Here is a 23657-nt window from a genome sequence, read left to right as displayed (position 1 = left end):
TTTCATATCTCTTCGTAGTTACGTCAATCTAGCAGCCATCCTCTTTTGCACATCTCCACAACACCCCAGTTTTGTTAGTAAGGTATCAGCATAAACATTGAACTCATTAATTTTATTGAAAGCTTTAGAGTCCCCATCGCCTAGGTTCTTCGTATATCTAACGTTATAAAAGGGCACCAAGCTCTTTAGAGCTCCATCACACTCCATACCTGCACTGTAACCATCTTAATTCTTACAAGACTGATGTTCACTGTATCCTTTAGTGTTACCATGGCAGTTGTGGCAGTGCTTAGATAAGCACTCAACATGAACAACTTTTCCATTCTGCAGGGAAGTAGCAGTCACAACACCATTCAAGGGACGATGTCTTCGACGTTGCCATGCCCCATCAAGTGCAACAGCAATGTCCATGGTTCTACTAATATTTACAGTTTCTTCTACTACACGTTTCATAGGGGCTTTAGACACAACCTTCAAGGCACCTAAAAGTATTTTTACGTACTTGCTGAACCTAATGGGAGGAGGAGGAAGGTTCATCAAACCACAAAACGTTTAAGCAACCTTTTTTCTTTTCCTATTGTACACATTGCATACGCTAATTTCAAATTAACATCATATGAATTATGCACAATGTTCGAAGTCATTTCCGAGGTAGATTTATTGTAGGATGTACACAGAACAACTAATTTTCTAGCTAAACCCTTCCTGCTACTTTGTTGTTCAGTTATTTCCAGACAGCATTCACCAACACATTGTTTACATTTCGCCACTTCCTTTATCAAAGAAGTTAAGATGCCCACATCAACACAATAAGTCCGCTACAAACAGCATCATTGTTAACACAAAAATTTGAATCACAAGGAGGCGTGACATTTGGGAGTTTCTTCCCTGAAGAACTGATACATAGGTTACTTCCAACAGTGTGGCTTGCTTTGTTTGTGAACTGGTTACCAAGGAATTTCCTTTTATTGAATTTCCTGGTGTGTGGTATAGTTCGTATTTATTGCACACTGAAGGATTTGTCCTTAGACAAATATATGTAGCACTTGAGCAACAAACATTCAGTAACACGTGAACAAACTTCTTTAGCGAAACAAAAGTAAATACAAGCAAAGATAATCATTTACAGACATTAGAAACCTCCACTGTTACCAACATATTCAATGTTTCATACGTATAATCGTTGGAAACAGGAAGTTCAGAGTTCTTTTCAAAATAATGCTGGTTTCTGTAACAGAAATAAAGGGGCCGTGGCAGCATACATGACTGTAACTTTAAAATTTGCTATGTATATGACATTTTTCATTTGAAACCCTAGAACGTAAATATCAATGTAATCAAGAAAGACCATAGAATTTAATAAAGTCATTAAAAATTCAATTTTTCCATCATTTCTAAGATATCCTTTATCCTTATTTATGTATTTGTTAATTGAAAATAATAAGTAACTCACTATTATGATATAAAATCATTACAGTAATGTTAATTTGTAAATGAATCTTTGAAACATAATGTTTTCTTACACCAAGCGGATAAAACTAACAAAATTCTCTTACGCAATATATGCGACACAGAACAATACAAAACAAAATTCGACAGGACTTGAAATTGTCTCAAGTAATTTTTTAAATATCTTGATTTGTATCAGGCATATTTCAGTATACTGGTAAGCTGTGGAGAAAAGAACTGATCATTTGTTAGTGAGTACAACTTTATTATATTGATATCGAAATCATTTAACTGAAATAGATCTGAAAATATTCTTACAAGGTTCTTCCAACATCGAATGCCTTATACATACTGCGAATCCACCTGTGAAGTCGTGTCCTTTGGTATCACAAGGTGAGTAAGTTCCTTGTTCTCGGATACGATAGTGAGAATGGTTTCTTCACGCTGACCACCTACCTTTTCATAGTTTTAAAAGAAACCAAGAATTCGAGAATCTCTTTTTGAAGTCCCAAATATCCTCGTGACAGCATAGAAACGTGGTAAAGAAATGTCTGACCAGGTCAAAAGATATTTGAAGGGGATTTTCTTTCCCAGTGAGGGAGAAAAATCTGTATCATTGTTTCATTCTCAAGGTTGTCAATGTGAAAGAACAGTATAGACCATCGTACCTCAGGACAAGGAGCTTGTTCGTCTCAAAGGGCTTGACGAGACAGGTACAGTTGTGAGATATATACCGCTTTTGATGTTGGAAGAACTACGTTAGAGGACTTTAAGATCTAATTTTGCTGAATGATTTAGATGTCAATCTCCACTTCGGAAACAATATAAATAATCTGCAGTCACGTCCTTCCAATATACTGAAAGATGCCTGACACAAAACAGGACATTTAGAGGATCACCTGCAAAAATTTGAAATCCTGCTGAATTTTGTTTTGTATTGTGTGCTCTGTTGTGTATATTATGTGAAGAAGTATTATTAATTTTATGTGTATGCTGCAAGGAAAGTTATGTTTTAGGCATTACCATTATTGTTATGTTCTGTATCATAACAATAGTTACTTATTATTTTAAAGTAACAAAATACACTTATGTGAAAGGATAAATTAAAAAACAAAAAAGAAAAGAAGTGAAATGAACATAAGACATAAAATAACAATTTCAAACATAAAAAAATATAATTCAAATAAATAACTATACTAATATTGAATGTTTAGGTATTTCAATTAGGTATGTTGAAAATACTGTGACAGTACATTGTGCACAGTGTATTTTCCATAAATTATATTTCAAAAACCAGCTTTATTCCACATGAAGCTTTATTACACATGATTGTATGTAGCTTGAAAGTTTGTTTAATTTGTGTTGTAACGGAAGTTTTCATTTTTCAAATTTTCAGGTTACTGCAAAACTGTAGTATACAATTTTCAAGAATGGTAACTCCACATTGAGAAACATCTTTTATATATCATCGTTTCCAAGATATTCCTTCCAAATCTAATATGCTAAATTTCCCCTTAAAAGTGAAATTGGTCACAAACAAAAAACATACATACTGGATTATTTCTCTTCTGCATACCCATAAAGTTTCATCAAGAACGTTTGATGGCAGCTGGGAACGTTCCCTTGTTAGTAAGGGTCCCAGAATGACGGAAAACATAGATATCTATTTAATGTTTTGTAATCCACTTCTTTCGTGGATGAGGTATATATCTGCCTCGTATATCTCAGCCTGGGACATACTCTTCCTATAGTTGGTTTCATTTGGCCATTCGACTTTAGGTCGTTCTTGGCGGTTATTCCTAGGTATTCTACGGTTGTTGCTATTTTCAGTGTGTTTTCACCAGCTGTAAAATCGACCAGTAATGAATGACTTCGCCTAAAACACAACAATGAATACTTCTGTACACCAAAGGCGCGTGAAGCCCTGTGTGCGTGGCAAAATTAAGGATAATAATTTTCTTCAGAGTGAGAGAGATGTGGTTATTTGGTTACTCGGAGCAAGCAGACCAAAGCATTCAACCAGAACGTTGGTTTTACACCGCAGTGCTTTTATGGGCACGGTACTACTTAAGATTGTATGCCGTTGCCCTTCTCTAACCTTTGAGCTGACGTTATTTAGACGTAGATGGTATTCTATTTCCGAGTTACTGAAAAATTTCTGAACGTTCGATCAGAGAAATTGGATGCAAACATAAATGCTGCAGGACACGCGCTGTCACAGGTCCTGCGGCTGCACTGACCATTCTTCAGGGATAATCACCCCTTACCAGATTTGAACTCAAAATAAGAAATTGTTCAAATTTATATCCTTATGACACCGCAATATTTTTAAAGTTTTTGAAAATAATATATCATTGACTTAAAACTGTGTACATTTTGGAATTGTTATTGTTTATTGAACCGCAGTTTACGAATTGCAAATAAATTCAAGAGTTTCATTGTTGGTTTTTTAAAATATGTCATAAACGAGGACTCCCTAGATCTCTGTCGTCTGAAGCCGAGAGAACTCTGCCGTCTTCGAGCCATTAAAGCTTTGTTACCGATCGCTGCTAGTATTGCAGAGGAATACACACGTCCCGCTTTGAACCTGCCCATGCAGGCTAGCTGCCTCAATTTTTCTGCAGCACGGACACGGTGCTTTACCCACGCCCAAGCCAAGCTACGCCCAACACATGCGGGCTAAAGGAAACATGCCTATCCATCTTCCCGCTGTGCTACGCTACGCAACATTTTATTCTCTACGCTTGCACTGCAGTGTCACGAGTAGAGTTCGGAAGTTGATGAAAAGTCTTTTTAACTCGTTTACCACAAGATGAGGCTCAATGAATTGTATATTCATTTTGGATCATTGTAGGCCAAATGGTGTTTCTGATTGGTCCTTTATTTGGTTTTCAGCGTATTTCGGGCTTATTTATTTATTTAGATATGAACATTTTTCTCTGCAACTTCATCTTTTTTCTGCCAGTTCTTACTACTCTAACTTCGGGCAGTCATCCGATCACCTCTAATACATGTTACTTGTAATAAGCAGAACCGTCTCTGAGAGTCGACATCCTTTTGCACCTAAGAACCTGAAGATATCTGTTACACTGCAAATCTACTTTCAGTCAAAACATGAGCTCAGTTATACCAATTTTAATTGATTTTTCCAGGATGTCTATTGCGGGTTTACTGAAGAACATTCATTCTAAATCCTCCAAATGTATTTTAGCAAACGTGAAGTTTGTTTTTCATGTTATGTTAATCTTAAAACTGCATATCTGAACGAAGAAGTGTCTCTTTCATACTAAGCTTTCTTTGCGCTACGTTGCATACCACGGGAATGTGGTTTTTAATATCCATTGAGCCATTTTTTTTCCTATTTCAATCAGTGATGGCCCTAAATTTAGGAAGCCTATATACTGCTAAATGGCCTCAAGTCCTTAGGATTCATTTCCAGAAACTTGTCAGCCACTAAGTCTTTGTCGTCTTTCAAAATATTTATGGAGTGTGAAAACTGCTGGTCAAATTTACAAATATGTCTTAGTATACTGGAGGTCCTCCTCGAATGAGTATTTAGTAACTTTTTGCACAACTTGTTTTTCTAGACGCCTACCGATTTACTTGAAGATGCGACATAAACACAAGAAAACTTTTCCGCTGCTGGACTTGGGCTCTGTTTCGAGTCTGGTATATATTCCCTGATGCTTAATTTCTAAACAGTCTTCTTTAAGTTAGGCTTATGCATTTTGCTGCTCGTACTGTCATTATAGATAAGCTGCAGTGAAACTACCTACGGAAACGTATACACTAACGTTAGTATTCGAAGATTATGGAATTTTTCCTTTATAACATCGTAACATTGCCCCTAAAAAAAAAAAAAAAAAATAATCAAGTGTTGTATTAAAATCAGTGTCCAGTACATAATAGTACGAAATTTTTTAAACAACTTTTAACAGTTGTTAAATAATCCGGTTTAAGTAAGAACACGTTAGGTTTTCACGTTACTTTAATATTTGGACAGTTGGCAGTAAAGCACTTGTTTTGGTCGTTCACTCCAAGTTATACACTCTGCGCTAGAAGGCAGCGTTTGCTTAAAGGCACGGTCGACTGTCAATGCCACAACTTGTGATTTTTTATAATGCCAAAGGTAAACCAAATAGACAAATAGACAAATTGTGGCAGTCTCAACGTGCATAAGAGCACTGTGGCAGATATCATCAAACGGTTAAAAAACTAGGACTGTATAATTTCTACACCTCAGGAGGCCCAACCAAACAAATTGGATTCACGTGACAAGAGGAAACTAATACGCAAAATAAAAAAGGATTCTACACTCGATAGACCTAAATTAGCATGTCGGCATCGAAACGAGAATGGAAGTACATATATCCACAAGCCATTCGCAGAACATTGAAATGTAGAACTTACAGTGGAAGAGCGGCTAGGAAGAAGCGGTATGTGAATGAACAGAATCGAAAGAAGAGATTGTACTTTGCTAAAGAGTTTATTACGAAAGAATAAACATGGCGGAACGACGTCACTTTTACCGACAAAAGTAAATTTAGGATTTTTAGTTTGAAAGGACGAAGGATGGTGGGGCGAAAGAAAACTAGATACTACCCCGATGTAAGGCATGTAGATGGTAGTGTTCTTGAGTGGGGCTGTATATCCAAATTTGGACCTGGTTAATTGGTGTTCATCGACAGTATAATGAACAAATACGTCTATCTGAAAATGTTAAAGAACAATATACGCGAAAGTGCTGAAAAAGTGGGAATATCAAACAAGTCCAAGTTCTACCTGGACAATGACCCGAAGCAAAAGGGATCACATTGTGCAGGAATATTTGTTGCACAGTTGCCCGATAATCTTACATCCATCACCTCTATCACTAGACCTCAACCCTATTGAGGATGTTTGAGGAAAACCTAGAGCAACTTGTTTGAAAACACCAATATCTTCCAATAAAACTTTGAAGTGCCGAGTAAAAGAAGAATGGGATGGTATGTAAACTGACGGTATAAAAAAGATCATTATGTCACTGCATTTGAAAGAAGTGATACAACAGTGTGGCTACACGACACGATATTGAAACATATATTTCAGGACAATTTCTCGTGAAGTAATTAGTTCTGAGGAGTGCCCGAATATTAAAGTGACGTTAAAATAGGACTGAGCTTTATTTAAATTGTATTATTAAACAACTTTTGTAAGTTTTGAAAGTGCAACCTGCTGTCAGATGGAGCAGATTGTAAGGGTCCCGTGAAGAACTGCTACTGTATACTACAGAATCTAGCTGAAGAACATGCGTAATGAGACGAACAACAGAAATGACACTATGGTTCACTGATAATTATCACGCGAATGTCACCGCGATTTTTGATGGTGCCCTGGATATTACAAAAGGCGGGACGTGGTCCTTAATGTTGTGTGTGATCGTCACTGACAGCAAAGCATTCTCTGCAACACGAAAAGGGACTCAGTTAACTTTATCAGACACTGAGGACATGCTGGTCGAAATCGTCCCCCGAACCCCAACGCCCAGCACCATCATCTTCGGTTCCGTTGCGCAAGTGCGACCCCAAATTCTTAAACCCCAAGATACTCCTCAGTCACAGTCACAGGTAAATCTTCAGAAAAGTTGTTTCCATGAACTGAGTAGTTGATTAAAAAAAAAGGTATACATGGTGTCTGTTTTAATCTGATTCAACGAAATGTCTGTAAAACGACGCATGGTACGAAAACAGTGACCTAAGTGAGAAGTTAATATTAGTAAGAGGGACATCTGACAGTGTTACAACTGGCCACCTACTAACCACACGTGTGAGGATGGGGTCAACTTCGTGTTTTCAAGTGGGAACCTCCCACAATCGGATTCGACGCAAAAAAAACCGTACTGTTTACTCAAAACATTGTTTCCAGTTTTTGATAGATGGCGCTCTGTTCAAGGAATATCAAGTATGTCTGTTTTTGCAATTAAGAATCGACTCATTTGATTCCACATTTCACTTACGGTGAAAATATAAACCTTTGTGTTCTAGTAGTTGGTACTGATGTTCAAACGTTACCTGAGTGTTGCAAATGTGTTTGTACAGTACAAGTTAAATGGCTAGATATTCAAGGTTCAGGCAAATAAGCTACTTGTATGGCAACGTCATTTTCTGTTCTCTGCGGCGTTGTGTGTGGTGAGTCTCCAAACCATCGGAATGCTTGATTTCGGTGCCTATACTCGAATTCCGCATCAGCGTGACTGGTTTCGTCCTGGCTGCTACGCGTCTACCGGCGGTATACAAACGACAACCGTTGTAATAAGGTAAAATGTTCATGAAGTAATAGTGACAGGCGCACCTGCCATGGATGCTCTCCGAAATCAAGCACCCCAATGATGAGAGGTAAGAGGACTCGCCGATATCAAGTATCCCGATGGGAGTGGAAGACGTCGTTGTTCCTGGTTCACGTTATAAGTACTTTTTAACGAGACATTGAACATCTGAATACATTACATTGTACAATCAAATAGGCTACACTGAAGTAAATTTTAAACGTAAATATTAACCGTTAGAACACTAACGTTTACCTTTACATCGTAAATGGAATGTAGAATCTAACGCGTCGGTTCTTAATTACAAAAACACGCGAACTTAATATTTGTGAATTATGGCGCCATCTACTACAACGAAAGACAGTGGTTTGAGAAAACGCTACGTATTTTTTGGCGTAGAATCCGAACGCCCAGTGAAAATGGAAAATTATTATTTTGAAATACGAAGTTGGCTCCGCCCACACAGCCGGGTCGAAGGTGGCCAGTTGTGGCAGTGACAGGTGTCGCCTTTGCTGATATTAACTTTCACCTAGAACATTTTTTTTCGTAATCTGCGTCGTTTTCGATATATCTAGTTGTATAAAGTTAAAACAAACACCCTGTATATTTAATGACACATTCCATTAAGAAATAAATATTTTGGGAAGCAGTAGTTTGTATCAGTTCCTGAAACAGGCCTCTGCAGGATGCTCTTGAGTTGTCACCACTTTTGAAAACTTTAGCTTGTGTTGACGAGTTACCCCAAAATTCCAGCTTGATATTATGGAACAAAAGGAGTGTTTTTTATTTTTGTATCACATATCTCTGAGAACATCCGCACTACAAACCCAGTCCTGTTTAGGCACACCAGCAGTACTGGGCATGCCACTCTTAGTCGAATCTGTTATCAAGCTGAAAAGTTCAAGAGCCAGTCTTTTTGAGACTATGCTTGATTTGCTGTAACTGCAATGTTTGTATCTCCTGCAAACAAAACGAAGTTGGCATCTGGTAATGTTATTAATGAAAAGTCATTGATGTACTGAAGAAACAGGAAGGGCACTAAGAACGAACCGTAGGGGACACCACATGTATAATTCCCAACTGAATGAAGCCTGGTACCTTAACAGACCTTTCTTTCCTAATGACACCTTTTGTTTACTGTCAGAGAGACACGATGTGATCCCTTTTGCTGCAGTTTCTGTTACAACTTACTATTCTAATTTACTTAAGAGGGCTCTGTAATGCCAGCCGCTGTGGCAGAGCGGTTCTAGGCGCTTCAATCCGGAACCGCGCTGCTGCTACGGTCGCAGGTTCGAATCATGCCTCGGGCATGGATGTGTGTGATGTCTTTAGTTTAGTTAGATTTAAGTAGTTCTAAGCCTAGGGGACTGATGACCTCAGATGTTAAGTCCCATAGTGCTTAGAGCCATTTGAACCATTTGATTATGTAAACTACACAGTGAAATAACTTCGACAGATCACAAAATATTCGAGTAACCTGTAAGTTCTCATCTATTAATTAAGTGCATTCTCGCTGTATATGTAAATAGCCTCCTCAATAGCGGAACCCTTTATAAATCCGAATAGTAACTTCGACAACGTATAAGGGGAGGCCAACAAGTTCCCGTCCGAAGGCTGTACAGTCAGGCAAACTCACCGCGAGTATTGAGGAAATCATCCTAAGTTGAAGAAATCTGTTTAGTAAAAGACCGTGTCTTGCTGCATTAAGAAGTCCGTAACTGCCTGCTGCACATTCTCGTCCGGCAGGAATCGTCGACCCTTCTAGGCCGTATTACTACTAAAGGCGGGATAACTGCATGGGGTAAGATCAGGATTTTAGGAAGGGTGCTCGAGTCTCTCCCACTTGAGTTACCGTAACTTCTGCGTTACTAATTTTTCTAATTTATCACGGACTTGTCCCACCATTCCACAACGTGAGTTTTCGACAGACATGCTGCCCCATGCACATTCTTTATTTTCCATTGGATGTCTGTTACCGCTTATCCATCGGGAACCAGGAAAAGAATGTCAGCACGTTTCTCCTTTTGGGACACATTTGGTAATAATGTCGGCATAACTCACGTTTCCGCATTTACCCCACGCGATTCGGAAAGACACAAAAGTCACATTAATCTCTTGCCTACATGTCGGTGTTTATATAGCGGGGTCGGAGTCGAGCTACGTTGTATATACGTTGCATTTGCCAGTCCTTGTATAATTACTTGTCAGATGGCTAAGAAGCCATTGTGTATCATCTTTTCTAAAAATTTTCGGGAATGCTGCCAAAAGTGAAAGTGAACGGAGGGCACATTTCAGCCATCAGGAAATGTTCCACTGACAAATGACTGGCTACACTAATAGCTTAATTGGTTACTAGACTCAGTACAACACTCTTTAATTAACTTCGTCGATATTTTATCAGAACCTATAGAATTTTTTGATTTTAAAGATGTTATGGTGGACATCACTTCTATTGGCGTAGTAAGGGTCACATTCATATTATTGGAGTTATTTGCAACGACTGGTGGCACCTGATGAACCTGACAACTCCAGGCAGTAACGCTAGGTACTTCACGTCTCATGAAATGTTCGTTCCTCAAAAAAGAATTCATACGAAATGCAGATGTATCGCACAAGACAAATTACTTATTTCCCTTCCGCAAGAGCTCAGCTGCAGCCAAGTTAGTTGCACGGCTCCTTCTAGCAACGACTCTCGACGACTCGCACGTGGCAGTCGGAACACAGTTTTGATTACGTCTTTGCTCGGAAATTATAGCCATAATGTTGTTACCACACAAATTGTATTAGTTCATATGCTAAAGATCATGCTAAATTCAGAAGACAGCACGTTTAGTTATAGAAAAATCATTGTAAATTAATGTACTTTTGTTTGTAAAACCAGCTGAGAATAATTTTTACAGAAAATATTTTCTCAAATCGTACTTACTTTTGGTATCGACGGCTTCATTCGCGTACCCGTTCTCCTGAGCGTCACTCTTGTCTGGGTCGACAACTCCCTTGTTTTTGAGCTGAATAAGCAGATCCATGAAATCTTTCCTCGTGATATTGTTCTTCTCCCTGTAGGCTACAGTGTCTGCGACCATGCGACGAAAGTATTCGCTGACCTCTGTAGCTCCACCCTTGATCCTGTAAGGGAAATGTCCCATTTCTGAATTGATAAGCTTGAGATGATCAACGTTCTCATCAACTGCTTCACAAACTGGGGTCCTGAGTGACTTGACTGCTTGCTGCAATCACAAAAATGAGTAGAGACTGGAAGAAACAAAACTACACTATTGGCCATTAAAATTGCTACACCACGAAGGCGACGTGCTACAGACGCGAAATTTAACCGACAGGAAGCAGATGCAGAGATATGCAAATGAAAAGCTTTTCAGAGCATTCACACAAGGTTGGCGCTGGTGGCGACAACTACAACGTGCTGACATGAGGAAAGTTGACAACCTATTTCTCACACGCAACAGCAGTTGACCGGCGTTGCCTGGTGAAACGTTGTTGTGATGCCTCGTGTAAGGAGAAGAAATGCGTACCATCACGTTCCCGACTTTGATAAAGGACGGATTGTAGCCTATCGCGATTGCGGTTTATCGTATCGCGACACTGCTGCTCGCGTTTGTCGAGATCCAATGACTGTTAGCAGAATATGGAATGGGTGGGTGCTGGATCCCAACGGCCTCGTATCACTAGCAGTGGAGATGACAGGCATCTTATTCGCATAGCTGTAACGGATCGTGCAGCCACGTCTCAATCACTGAGTCAATAGATGTGGACGTTTGCCAGACAACAACCATCTGCACGAAGAGTTCGACGACGTTTGCAGCAGCATGGACTATCAGCTCGGACACCATGGCTGCGGTTACCCTTGACGCTGCATCACAGACAGGAGCGCCTGCTATGGTGTACTCAACGACGAACCTGGGTGCATGAATGGCAAAACGTCATTTATTCGGATGAATCCAGGTTCTGTTTACAGCATCATGATGGTCGCATCCGTGTTTGGCGACATCGCGGTGAATGCACATTGGAAGCGTGTATTCGTCATCGCCATACAGGCGTATCACCCGGCGTGATGGTATGGGGTGCCATTAGTTACACGTCTCGGGCACCTCTTGTTCTCACTGACGGCACTTTGAACAGCTGTGTTACGACCCGTGGCTCTACCCTTCATTCGATCCCTGCGAAACCCTACATTTTAGTAGGATAATGCACGACCGCATGTTGCAGATCCGGTACGGGCATTTCTGGATACAGAAAATGTTCAACTGCTGCCCTGGCCATCACATTCTCCAGATCTCTCACCAATTGAAAACGTCTGGTCAATGGTGGCCGAGCAACTGACTCGTTACAATACGCCAGTCACTACTTTGGATGAACTGTGGTATCGTGTTGAAGCTGAATGGACAGCTGTACCTGTACAGTCCATCCAAGCTGTGTTTGACTCAATGCCCAGGAGTATCAAGGCCGTTATTACGGCCAGAGGTGGTTGTTGTGGGTACAGATTTCTCAGGATTTATGCACCCAAACTGCGTGAAAATGTAATCACATGTCAGTTCTAGTATAATATATTTGTCCAATGAATACCCGTTTATCATCTGCATTTCTTCTTGGTGTAGCAATTTTAATGGCCAGTAGTGTATATGAGAATAAACGTAAAATACAGAAATAGAAGTACCTAATCTGATGAAAATGTGAAGTACAGGTTTTCTCTACGAAAGGTGATCGGGATGGGTCCGCAGGTTGCGCGGAACGGCCATCGGCCGTCGCCGCCGCATCCGCCAGCCGCCGCCTCGCCCGACTCTCGGACACTAATCTGCCGTTAGGCGGCTACGCGCGCGCCTCCCCTTAGTCAAGCATAAACAACGTTGCCATCTGATTAACTTAATCATACCTTTATTTACAGTAGCTGTTAAAAGTGATGTCTCTCTGTGGTAAGAGCAGCCTGACATCTCTTGAAGACATTAGTAAACACTCGACGAATTTCGGCTGCCAAAATCTGGGGAACGACTAACCGACCCTGTCTTCCAACACTTCGAGCCTGTGGGGATTGGTTGCATACACCTTGTCTTTTAACATTCCCAAATGATAAAAATCACACGGATTTAGATCTGGAGAACGAGGAGGAGAGTCAACTACCCTATCATCAAAAACATTTCATATTGCTGTCATAGTAGCATTGGCGACGTGTGGAGTTGCTGTATCCTGCATGAAATAACAGTACATCTTTACGTTAGGTGTTAGTTTAAAAGAAAGGATCCAATATATTGTTCACACACCTGTCAGAAGTTACTGTTTTGTGGGGAAAGGTTGGTCCAATAATTCGTCTTGCATCAGTTGCGCAGCATAATCCGGTTTTCACATCACGTGATTCTTGAGGATTTTCGGAGCTCCAACGTCGATTGTTCTCATAATTTACGTACCTTCACAAATGCAGCCACTTTTCATCAGAAAAAAAGCATCTCAGGATCAACTTCCCCGTCGTGCGTACACTGTAACAACATACTGCAATAACGAAGACGAGCAATAGTATCTGAGTTCCTCAGTTGATGAACTACCGTCATTTTGTAGGGTTTCAATTTCAGTTTGTCCACAGCTCTGTGAGTTGATGCTCTTGACGCACCAGTGTAAAGTGCTAAACGGTGCAAAAAGTTTCTCTGACTTCTTTCCAAGGCCTCCCCTGTCTCGTCAAATAGCACTATGGGACTTAACTTCTGAGGTCATCAGTCCCCTAGAACTTAGAACTACTTAAACCTAAGGACATCACACACATCCATGCCCAATGCAGGATTCTAATCTGCGGCCATAGCGGTCGCGCGGTTCCAGACTGAAGCGCCTAGAACCGCTCGGCCACACCGGCCGGCAGAAGAAAAGTATACACAGTTGTGTACATCTGTTGTAGTGAAATGATTGGTTGGTGAATGCACACAAAGTCAAAAGTACGCTTCATGTAGCAACTGTAACTAGGAACAATTATGTTAATTTTATAAAATTGGTACAATAGATTTGACTGATGTCAAATAACTAAAAGTGATCAACAGCTGTAAATGCCATTTGTAACTATAATGCAAAACAACTGTCAGAATAAAGATACACTGCTGACCATCCAACACCAACACCAAGAAGGACCTGAGATATCACAGTCAAACTGATTTGGGGGATCACATGACTGAACACATAGTGAAGCATGGGGGATAATGAAGTTAGTATTTCGTATTGCCTACGTTGCTGGCTATACCCGTTGCTACGCGCCTCGGCAACGCACAGCCTTCGGCTGTGTTGATGGGATACTGCAGTCGATGCTGCTTCCCCATAGTGCCAAAGTTGATCTGGTTTAGCAGTGGGTGGTGTATTCCGTGACGCTTTCTGTAGGCGAAGAGGGAGACTATGGCAGCTATTGAACACGAAGGGCGACGAAGAAATCTTGAACATTGCATACCACGTGTGATAGTGCATTGCAATCTGGCCGTCGGCAAGTTTCGAAAGTATGGGAGGAGATCAGGCTCGAACAATTCAGAGATGTAACGCTGGCTTTTTAGTGTACCAGCAATGGGTACAAGGGGTGGAATCCAATACTATCCCAAACCATAGTGCATGAATCAGGCAGGCAGGAGCGGGATTCGTCGGTAAAAACAATGCCGTTCCATTTGGTTGTTCATGTCCATGATTCATCGCACCACTGCCAGCGCAAGCGCCTGTGATGTTGACTCAGGTGGTAAACACAGCAATGGACGTCTTCCGGACAGTCCACTCAGCTGCTGCAAACGACGTCAAATGGTACGCACGGACACGGCTTGTTGCGCAAGAGATCGAATTTGCTGTGATATGGTTCGTAATGTGGCAGAGCGATCCATGACTGCCATTTGCGTAATATTCCTGTTATCAAATGCAGTGGTGCACCGATGTAGGTTGAATCGGTCCCGTCGGTCCGTCGTTCCCTCCTGCATCCAGTGATTACAGAACCGCATCTTCGTTGCTTGGTTCCGTCCGATACGATCACCGATTTCGCTGAAGGATAATCCGCAACACCTAGAGGTAACTGTTCTCCTTCGGTCGAAATCCGAAGCGTGCTCGAAAGACGCTCGTTGGCGTCTGTGTGGGATACTGAAGGTGCTTATGTAAAACAACCGCACGAAATAACAGTTACATTACGTCCACATGGCCGTCTGTCCTCCCTTTATACAAAGCTACTACTAGCGCCCGTCATGTGCAAATTTCACCTGAATTCGATACTTCCTTCAGAATGGTGTATGTTGGGTGGCCAGCAGTGTAGATTGTCTGTAGCTCACTGCTTATCTTTGGCTAACCAAATGAATCACCACCTATATGTTATAAACGACGTAGTATCTGTAACAATAAATGGCTAAGTACCCGGTAATGTAAGTGGCTAAACACACATTACTTGAGGAACGCACAAACCCTGGACCAGCTTGCTCTATAAACTGGTCTATCACCCATGCATACAGAAAAGTGTGGTATGTGATGGGAAGACGTATACTTGCGTACCAACGCACAGCCTGCCATCTTCAAGAGCTCAGTCAGCATGTGGTTCAGACGTTGTTAAAAAATTCGTCAGAGTCTGAGATATTTGCTTTCCTGCCTCAATATTCATTGTGTATTCGTGCTCGTTTGGAACACACTTCGTACTGATGTTGATACCTAGCGAGGTGGCGCAATGTCTAGAACACTGGACTTGCATTTAGGAAGACGACGGTTCAAACCCGCGTCCGGCCATACTGATATAGGTTTTCCGTGATTTCCCTACACCGCTTCAGTCAAGTGTCGAGATGGTTCCTTCGAAAGGGCATGGCCGAGTACCTTCCCTAACTCGATGGGACCGATGACCTCGGTTTTTGATCCCTCCCCCAAATCAACCATCCAACCAACTGGCATTGATCATCAGTTCCGAATGGAATTAATGTTGAACTGTTTAATACTTGTTACGTGATTAACATCACAAAATTTGATAAATATAGGATAGTGCTTCATTGTGTAACACTTTCTATTTCCGTAGTGTAGAACAGGAGACAAGGATAATTGTAAAACTCTCTGCCTCCCTCCTCAGTAAAACATGCTACAAAAATATTAACTTTACTGCCCTCACTACACAACAAGAACCAGATCAAGTAAACTCGTGGCACAGGGAGAAATTGTAGTTACGAATCAACTGTGTTGTGTGTTCTTAGTTTTTCCCCACCACAAACAGTCTCTCGCTACTTATCTGTCAGCAACAAACAAACAGGTTCATTGCTTTTACTAGGAATGTGGGTATATCAATGGGCGCATGATGTATACTGGTTTCAGAATATCAGATTTATTTGGAGCCCCATCCTTTGTATGCCATGAAAAGTTCAGACCCTAGCGTCAACATTCTCGGTATAAAAACATAACTACTCTAATCACAATAAATTTAAAAAGTACAGCCAAACCTGAAACTTACGTATTTAGCTTTGCTCGTTGTTTTGCATATTCAGTTCGACTAAATTTGACCCGACACAGATATATTGACAAAATCACATCTCAGTAACGACTGCCTTGGCTTTGCCTATCCCCAGACACTCTCCAAAATTCGAATAACAGTTTGTACCCCGGAAAGCACAAAAAGTGGCGGCGGAAAATCGCAGATGTAATCAAAGTGCGGTACAGCACTGTCGCGAATGAAATACAGCACGTCATTTTTCCGGATACTTCGAGGAGCCGGGAATGAGAATTATACTCGAAACATTACGCAAAAATGGTTTTGCTCCATTAAGTTTCTGGCGTGCAGCCGCATAAATTCCACTTCTCCTAGCATTTCGATCGTGTGCCGTTCGGCCATCTTCAAAGTGAGTCTTCCGGCCGAACGGTACATGACCCAAATATTATAAGAAGAAGTGGGATTTATGTGGGTGCACGTAATTTGGCACTCGCTGCACCATGAAAACATGCACAAGAATTGCATGTTTTTTGTTTCTACATTCATTCCAATAAGACACAAAACCTTTTCTGCACATAAAATACGATGTTAATAGCTATAGATATAGGAGACAAACCCCTATACAGCAACGTGCATGCTGAACGTTACTATAGTTCAATTAACTGCTCGCTACGCTTTTTAGAGAACAGGAGTAGAGGTTGTATTCAATTTAAAATTTCGACAGGGATAATAATAATAATAATAAATTAATAAATTAATTGGATCATAGTGTAGCAGAAGGGCGAAGATGATCGAAAGCTGATTATTGAATCTAGACAATAGTAGCAGTACGAACACTGAAGGTTTTCTTTTGATTGTATTACTGGAATCTGCAAATTGTTCATACTACGGCAGTACGTAAAGAAATTAATTTTTGTAAGTAACCTGCCGTGTAATTAACACTCAAGGCGATAAATTAAATGCTTACTATCTTCTTGTCACACTGAAGTAACGGCCAATACGTAGCATAATGCTTTTTTTTTTGGGTTAAGGTCAGTCTTGTGACTGGTTTGATACGGCTCACTGCAAATTCCTCTCATGTGCCAACCTTCTCATATCAGATTAGCGTTTGGACCCAGCTGTTCAACTATTTGTTGGATTGTTGTTGTTGTTGTGGTCTTCAGTCCTGAGACTGGTTTGATGCAGCTCTCCAAGCTACTCTATCTTGTGCAAGCTTCTTCATCTCCCAGTACCTACTGCAACCTACATCCTTCCGAATCTGCTTAGTGTATTCATCTCTTGGTCTCCCTCTACGATTTTTACCCTCCACGCTGCCCTCCAAAGCTAAATGTGTGATCCCTTGATGCCTCAAAACATGTCCTACCAACTGGTCCCTTCTTTTTGTCAAGTTGTGCCACAAACTCCTCTTCTCCCCAATTATATTCGATACCTCCTCATTAGTTATGTGATCTACCCATCTAATCTTCAGCATTCTTCTGTAGCACCACATTTCAAAAGCTTCTATTCTCTTCTTGTCCAAACTATTTATCATCCATATTTCACTTCCATACATGGCTACACTCCATACAAATACTTTCAGAAACGTCTTCCTGACACTTAAATCTATACTAGATGGTAACAAATTTCTCTTCTTCAGAAATGCTTTCCTTGCCATTGCCAGTCTACATTTTATATCCTCTCTACTTCGACCATCATCAGTTATTTTGCTCCCCAAATAGCAAAACTCCTTTACTACTTTAAGTGTCTCATTTCCTAATCTAACTCCCTCAGCATCACCCGATTTAATTTGACTACATTCCATTATTCTCGTTTTGCTTTTGTTGATGTTCATCTTATACCATCCTTTCAAGACACTATCCATTCCGTTCAACTGCTCTTCCAGGTCCTTTGCTGTCTCTGACAGAATTACAATGTCATCGGCGAACCTCAAAGTTTTTACTGTTTTATGAAACTTCCTGGCAGATTAAAACTGTGTGCTCGACCGAGACTAGAACTCAGGACCTTTGCCTTTCGCGGGCAAGTGCTCTACCATCTTTTTTTATAAAAACATTTGAAAAAACGATGTTACACATTCCAAATACATACAAAGTTATACATACATGAAGTTATTTAAACAAAACGGTTTGATCATTTCAATTACGCTGACGTTAAGGAATGACAACAGAAGATTGTGTTATTGACTAAATTACCAGAATGAATTAAGCATCAAGAAAAACTTTTTAAAGATATTCAAACTTCAACCTGAAGAAGTAAAATCTGCACTTTGAATTACATGAGCTCCAATCTTTACAGAAGCATAATTAGTTCTTTATGATGGATATCAGCAAGTTGGTGGGATAATTTGAAATAAAAAACAATTTAATAATCCTATGAGACAATTTCTGAAATACTTGAGAATGGCGGAAAGGAGATATATAATAAAGTTGCCTAGACTTCCAACTACACTTTCTGGACATTAACTGAATCTTAAGTATCTGAAGTGATCAGATCTATATAATCAGTCTTTCACTGTGAAACTGACTTACACATCACAGTGCAAAAATGAACAGGGCAATATTCCAGCCATTGAATATTACATTTATCAGATAGAATCTTATGTTTTTAACCAATCGATAAGGACATTTCTATAAAAACTGTCTATTTCCAAATTTCTACTATAAGGCAATAATGCACCTTTAATGTTTTGTGTTTTGACACTATTAGACACACAATATCAATGTCACATAATTTCTGTACATTAGCTTATAAGTCTCAAAAATTACTCTCTGAAGTAGAAAAAGCACACATCATAAATACACTGTAAAATCTTAAATAGTATCCTTAAGGTAACTACAGTACATCACTGTCAACACAGTCTTCTTTTTTATATTAACCAATGCCCATTCTTTCAAATACAATTTTTAATGTATTACCGAACGTTGTCTTGTGATTCGAATACCTTCTAATTTTGTGGAACTCACACAGCATGTGTACCTTGCTCCTATGATGCTATCGGATCCTAATTTGTTAAGGACGTAGTTAACAAAATTTCCCAGCAACCAGTACAGAGTGTTATTTTTTGCTACTGGGAAATAGCGTGCTTCAGGCTTGTGTTTCAATGACAGCGATATATACTCAGGAGATGTTCTTGTAATCAGAGCTATTTGCTCCCGGATCCACTTCCAACTATTCATGTGACCACTGCAAGTATATCTATGAATTACTGTGTCAACTAGATGGCATTGTTGACATAAATTTGTTTCACAGAGTCCGACTGCGTGCAGTCTTTCATTGGTGCTAACTATGTTGTTAACTGTCTTGTACCATGACGTTTTTATATTTGACGTGAGCACATTAGAACTAATGTTTTTCCAAATCTCAGTCCACTCAATGTTTGGAAACTGTCGTTCTATTTTGTTCCTTCTTTCGCTTTTCTGTCGTTCCCGCATTATGGCTCTCGATGTTAAGTGTCGGGACTGCCTGAGTTGGACACTGACACAACTAAACTCAACATAGAAAATCCTCACGTACTGTAAGCGACTGTTGATATTCTGTACGTCAATCGGGGGAAACAGGCTTGGAGGTTTAATGATCTCGAAAAGCTGGTTGGTTATGCTTTCTCGCGAGTCTCTTATTAAATTAACTTGCCTTTTGATAAGAAGAGCAAAGGCTTTATCCGTTATATCAGTTAATCCTAGTCCACCATTTTTAGGATCTAAAGTGGCTACTTCAGCAGGTACTCTGAGCACTTCAACTCTCCACAAAAAGTTGGTGATTTTGGACATTATCCTCCTTGCTATCATTCTCGGTATTGGAAACAGTTGGGCAGTGTAATAAGGCTTAGCAAAGATACATGAGTTGATATACTGTGTTCTTTGAACTTGGTTCATATAACGAGCGAAATTCTCTACAATGGATCCTTGCACTTCATCTGCTGCAACTTTCCAATTTAAAGCCGCCATTTTCATAGGGAATGCTGTCAGGGTGATCCCAAGTGTTTTATGTTGTCGGACTAATTTTACCCACTCGACGTTGATATTATTAAAACCTCTGAGATCTAACATCTTACTTTTTTTTCGTTTGCGTTGGCTCCAGATGCTCTACAGTACGAGTCAATCACTATTGCTAGCGTGGTTACCTCGTCATTATTCCTTATAATGGCCCCTATATCGTCAGCATAGGCCCTTATAACTGTTTTACTTCCTGATAATGTTAAGCCTTTTGATCTAGCATGGACATATCGGAGGAAAGGTTCCAGCGAAATGGCGAAGAGCGAAATGGACAGAGGACTTCCTTGAGGAACACCTCGTTGTATTTGCATCGGCCTGGATTGTTGACAATTCACCGCTATTTTAGCATTTATTCCAGTTGCTATGTTCTGTGACCCTATCGTGTTCTCTTGTTTATTATTCTAGCTATTAATTTATAATCAGAATTCAGCAGTGAAATTGGACGAAAATTATTTAAATCTTTGTTCCCATTATTTTTTGGCGCCAGAACAATTTTACTCTCCTTAAACTCAGCCAGAATAATTTTACCCTGAATAACCTCATTTACAATATCCGTGATTTTCGCACCTACTATTGGCCAGTAACGAATGTAAAACTGCTGGCAGACCATCCGGTCCTGGGGATGTTTTTGGTGGTGAGGCGCACAGAGTCTGATACACGTCTTCTTCACTGACAACCTCGAGAAAATGTTCGTTGTTATCTTCTGTCAGCTGTGGGGCTAGGATGTCAAGGAATTCTTCCAAGGAATCATCACTACTTAGATGTACAGAATATAGCTCGCAATAAGAGCGACAAATTTCGTCCATGATATCCTGCTGGGTTCTAAGAATTGTACCGTGTTTTGTTCGAATTTAATCAATAAAAGTCCTTCTCCCGTTTTTTGTATGCTTCACTAAATGATATAGGGAAGTAGCTTCATCTTATGACCCCGAATTTGCCTTCGATTTTATTTTCAACCCTTCCATTTGACTTCTCTTGATATTAAGTAACTTGGCTTAGACTTTTTTGATGTCTGCTATCCGAAGTGAGGAAGCTGCTGAGACTTGATCATATAGATCTCTCAAAATGGAATAGTAATACTTTATTTCCAGGGATGTCGGCTGAACAGAACGGGATTCCTTGTCAAAAGCAAATACCAGAGTATTCTTCCTGAGGTTTGTAGCCATGGTTAATCCAGCGAAGCAATTTCGGTTGAACAACCGAAATTCCAAGTAGCAGCAGCAAGACCAGAAAGAGCGATCAGATCACAAGGAATAGGAACGAACACTGAGATTAACGGACGGATGGCACCCGGCGAAGCACTAGTACAGCGATGTAAACACTTAAGTGCAGCGCAACAGTTAACAGCGGCCACTCGCGAGTGCGGCTGGAACGACTTTCCAGAAGCTCTCCTGCGAACCTGCGCAGGAGAGCTTCTGTAAATTTTGGAAGGTAGGAGACGAGATAAGGGCAGAAGTAAAGCTGTGAGGGTCGGGCGTGAGTCGTACTTCGGTAGCTAAGATGGTAGAGCACTTGCCCGTGGAAGGCAAAGGTCCCGAGTTCGAGTTTCGGTCCGGCACACAGTTTTAATCTGCCAGGAAGTTTCATATCAGCGCACACTCCGCTGCAGAGTGAAAATCTCATTCTGGTTTCTGTTTTAACTTACAGTGTATTTGATTAACACACAGTCACAGGCTCCTAGAGCACCCGTAATTACCTTAAAAGTCTGGTGAGTGTGGGACTGATGAAAGAGAGGATGATGCTGATGCCCGACCTTATGGTGGGCTGGAAGATCTTGCGCCCCCACTGGCGGAACTCGTTATCGGGGTTTCGCTGGCAGTTGCACTCGATGCCGAAGGCGACAGACGCGATGACGTCAGTGGCGTACCTCGCTGCCAGTTCCCGCACTTCCACAGTGTCGCCGCGCTCGGCCACCGCCTCCAGAACGTCTGCCATCTCGCGGCCGCACTCCGACAGCGTCTGCCGGCAACCACAGTTTGCGATGCTGTTAACACCACTGCTTAAGAGTTTCGCGGAGCGCCGTCGCCAAATCAGAACATCAATCCTGGAGCTTCAAAACGAACTATTTCCTTTTCTATGTACAGAAACCAATATATCAATATACTGTATCAAACAATACAGTTTGAAAACACAGAGAACAATGGAAGTAAGGTGTGTTCCTAAAACGCCGTAATCGGACGTCCTGAGTACGGATACCAACGAAGAAAACCTTCATGCTGGCACGTATACAGTAATACGGAGGCGTTTAAGAAGTAATACAACACATTTTTTTCGCGTCCAGTTTCGCTTGAATAAATGCGGCATTTATTGAGGGAATCTGTGGAATATTCCCGGTTCAGGCCCTGCAGTTTCATGACAATCTGACAATTAGCGGCGCTACACGTAGCCTTCAAAGTGGCGTCTGCAATGGAGGTCCTTTCCAAGCAGAGAGCAATCATCCAGTTTCTTTCAAGAGAAACCAGAGCATCGAAAATATTTGTACCGCTTGCAAAATGTCTACGGAGGCCTGTCAGTGAACAAAAACACAGTGACTCGTTGGGTGAAGCGTCCGTCATCATCGCACAAAGTGGAGAAAACCTGTCCGGTCTCCCACGTGTGGGCCGGCTGTACACAATTGTAACGCCTCCAATGTTGGAACGTGCGGTCATCGGCGGATTACGATGAAACACCAGGCTACTCAGCTCAGCGTCCCTGTTGGCAGCACTGACACGCTCGACCACCAGCTGAGGTATTCAAAGGAGTGTGACCTCTGGGTTCCTACCAGAAGACTATAAAGAACAACGATGGATCATCAGTGCGAAACTGCTTGCGCATTACGAGGTGACTGAAAATTTTTTGTCCAGCATCATCACAAGTGATAAAATATGGGTTCATCACTTTGCACCAGAAACAGAATAGCAATCTATCTAGTTGTGCCACACCACCTCTGCTTTGATGAAAAGGTTCAAAATCTCACCCTCAGCTGGTAAAGTCATGCTGACGGTCTCCTGGGACTCTGAAGGTGTTATTCGGTTAGATGTCCTCCATCATAGTGCAACGATCATCTCGGAGATGTATTATGCTATCCTCAGGAAACTGAAGAAACGTCTTCAGCGTGTTAGGCACCACAAAAAAAGAGAAGAGTTAAAAAAACTTCACCCTGGAGCTCGGATCTCACACATTTCGACTTCCATCTGTTTGGCCCAAAGATGGCAGCGTTCTGCGGGAAAATTAATTCCAATTATGTACCCTATAAAATTCACGTCAGTGAAAAGTGACTGTCTATTATTAACATACTTAGCATAAGAATAAGAAAGTTTATACAGGGCGTTTCAACGTCTTTGAATCAAACGTCTACGGGTGATAACGCTCTCTGACGCTTCTTGGCACTACTAATCATGTTTTATTTTGGTTATGTCTTGAGAGGCATCAGTTGCAGACGCTTTGCGGCGTGAGTATTCTATCTATATTGCCCACAGTCCTGTGATATTCTCCGTGTGAAAGGGGGTATGTCGAGCTACTAAAA

At 40.9% G+C, this 23657-nt stretch overlaps 1 protein-coding gene across 1 annotated transcript in view; it reads right to left on the bottom strand.

The window, feature by feature from the left end:
• LOC126272683 (cytochrome P450 6k1-like) overlaps positions 1-23657 on the bottom strand; it is a 112370-nt gene that overhangs the window by 25655 nt on the left and 63058 nt on the right. The window contains exons 4-5 of the mRNA XM_049975700.1: positions 21849-22111; positions 10680-10879 (exon numbers count right to left, since the gene is read on the bottom strand). Coding sequence (XP_049831657.1) covers positions 10680-10879; positions 21849-22111 — 463 coding nt within the window. The remainder of the gene's footprint in view (positions 1-10679; positions 10880-21848; positions 22112-23657) is intronic.

The sequence above is a fragment of the Schistocerca gregaria genome, chromosome 5 (genome assembly GCF_023897955.1).
Source record: "Schistocerca gregaria isolate iqSchGreg1 chromosome 5, iqSchGreg1.2, whole genome shotgun sequence".
NCBI lineage: Eukaryota > Metazoa > Arthropoda > Insecta > Orthoptera > Acrididae > Schistocerca > Schistocerca gregaria.
This window is presented reverse-complemented; position numbering and strand designations above follow the sequence as displayed.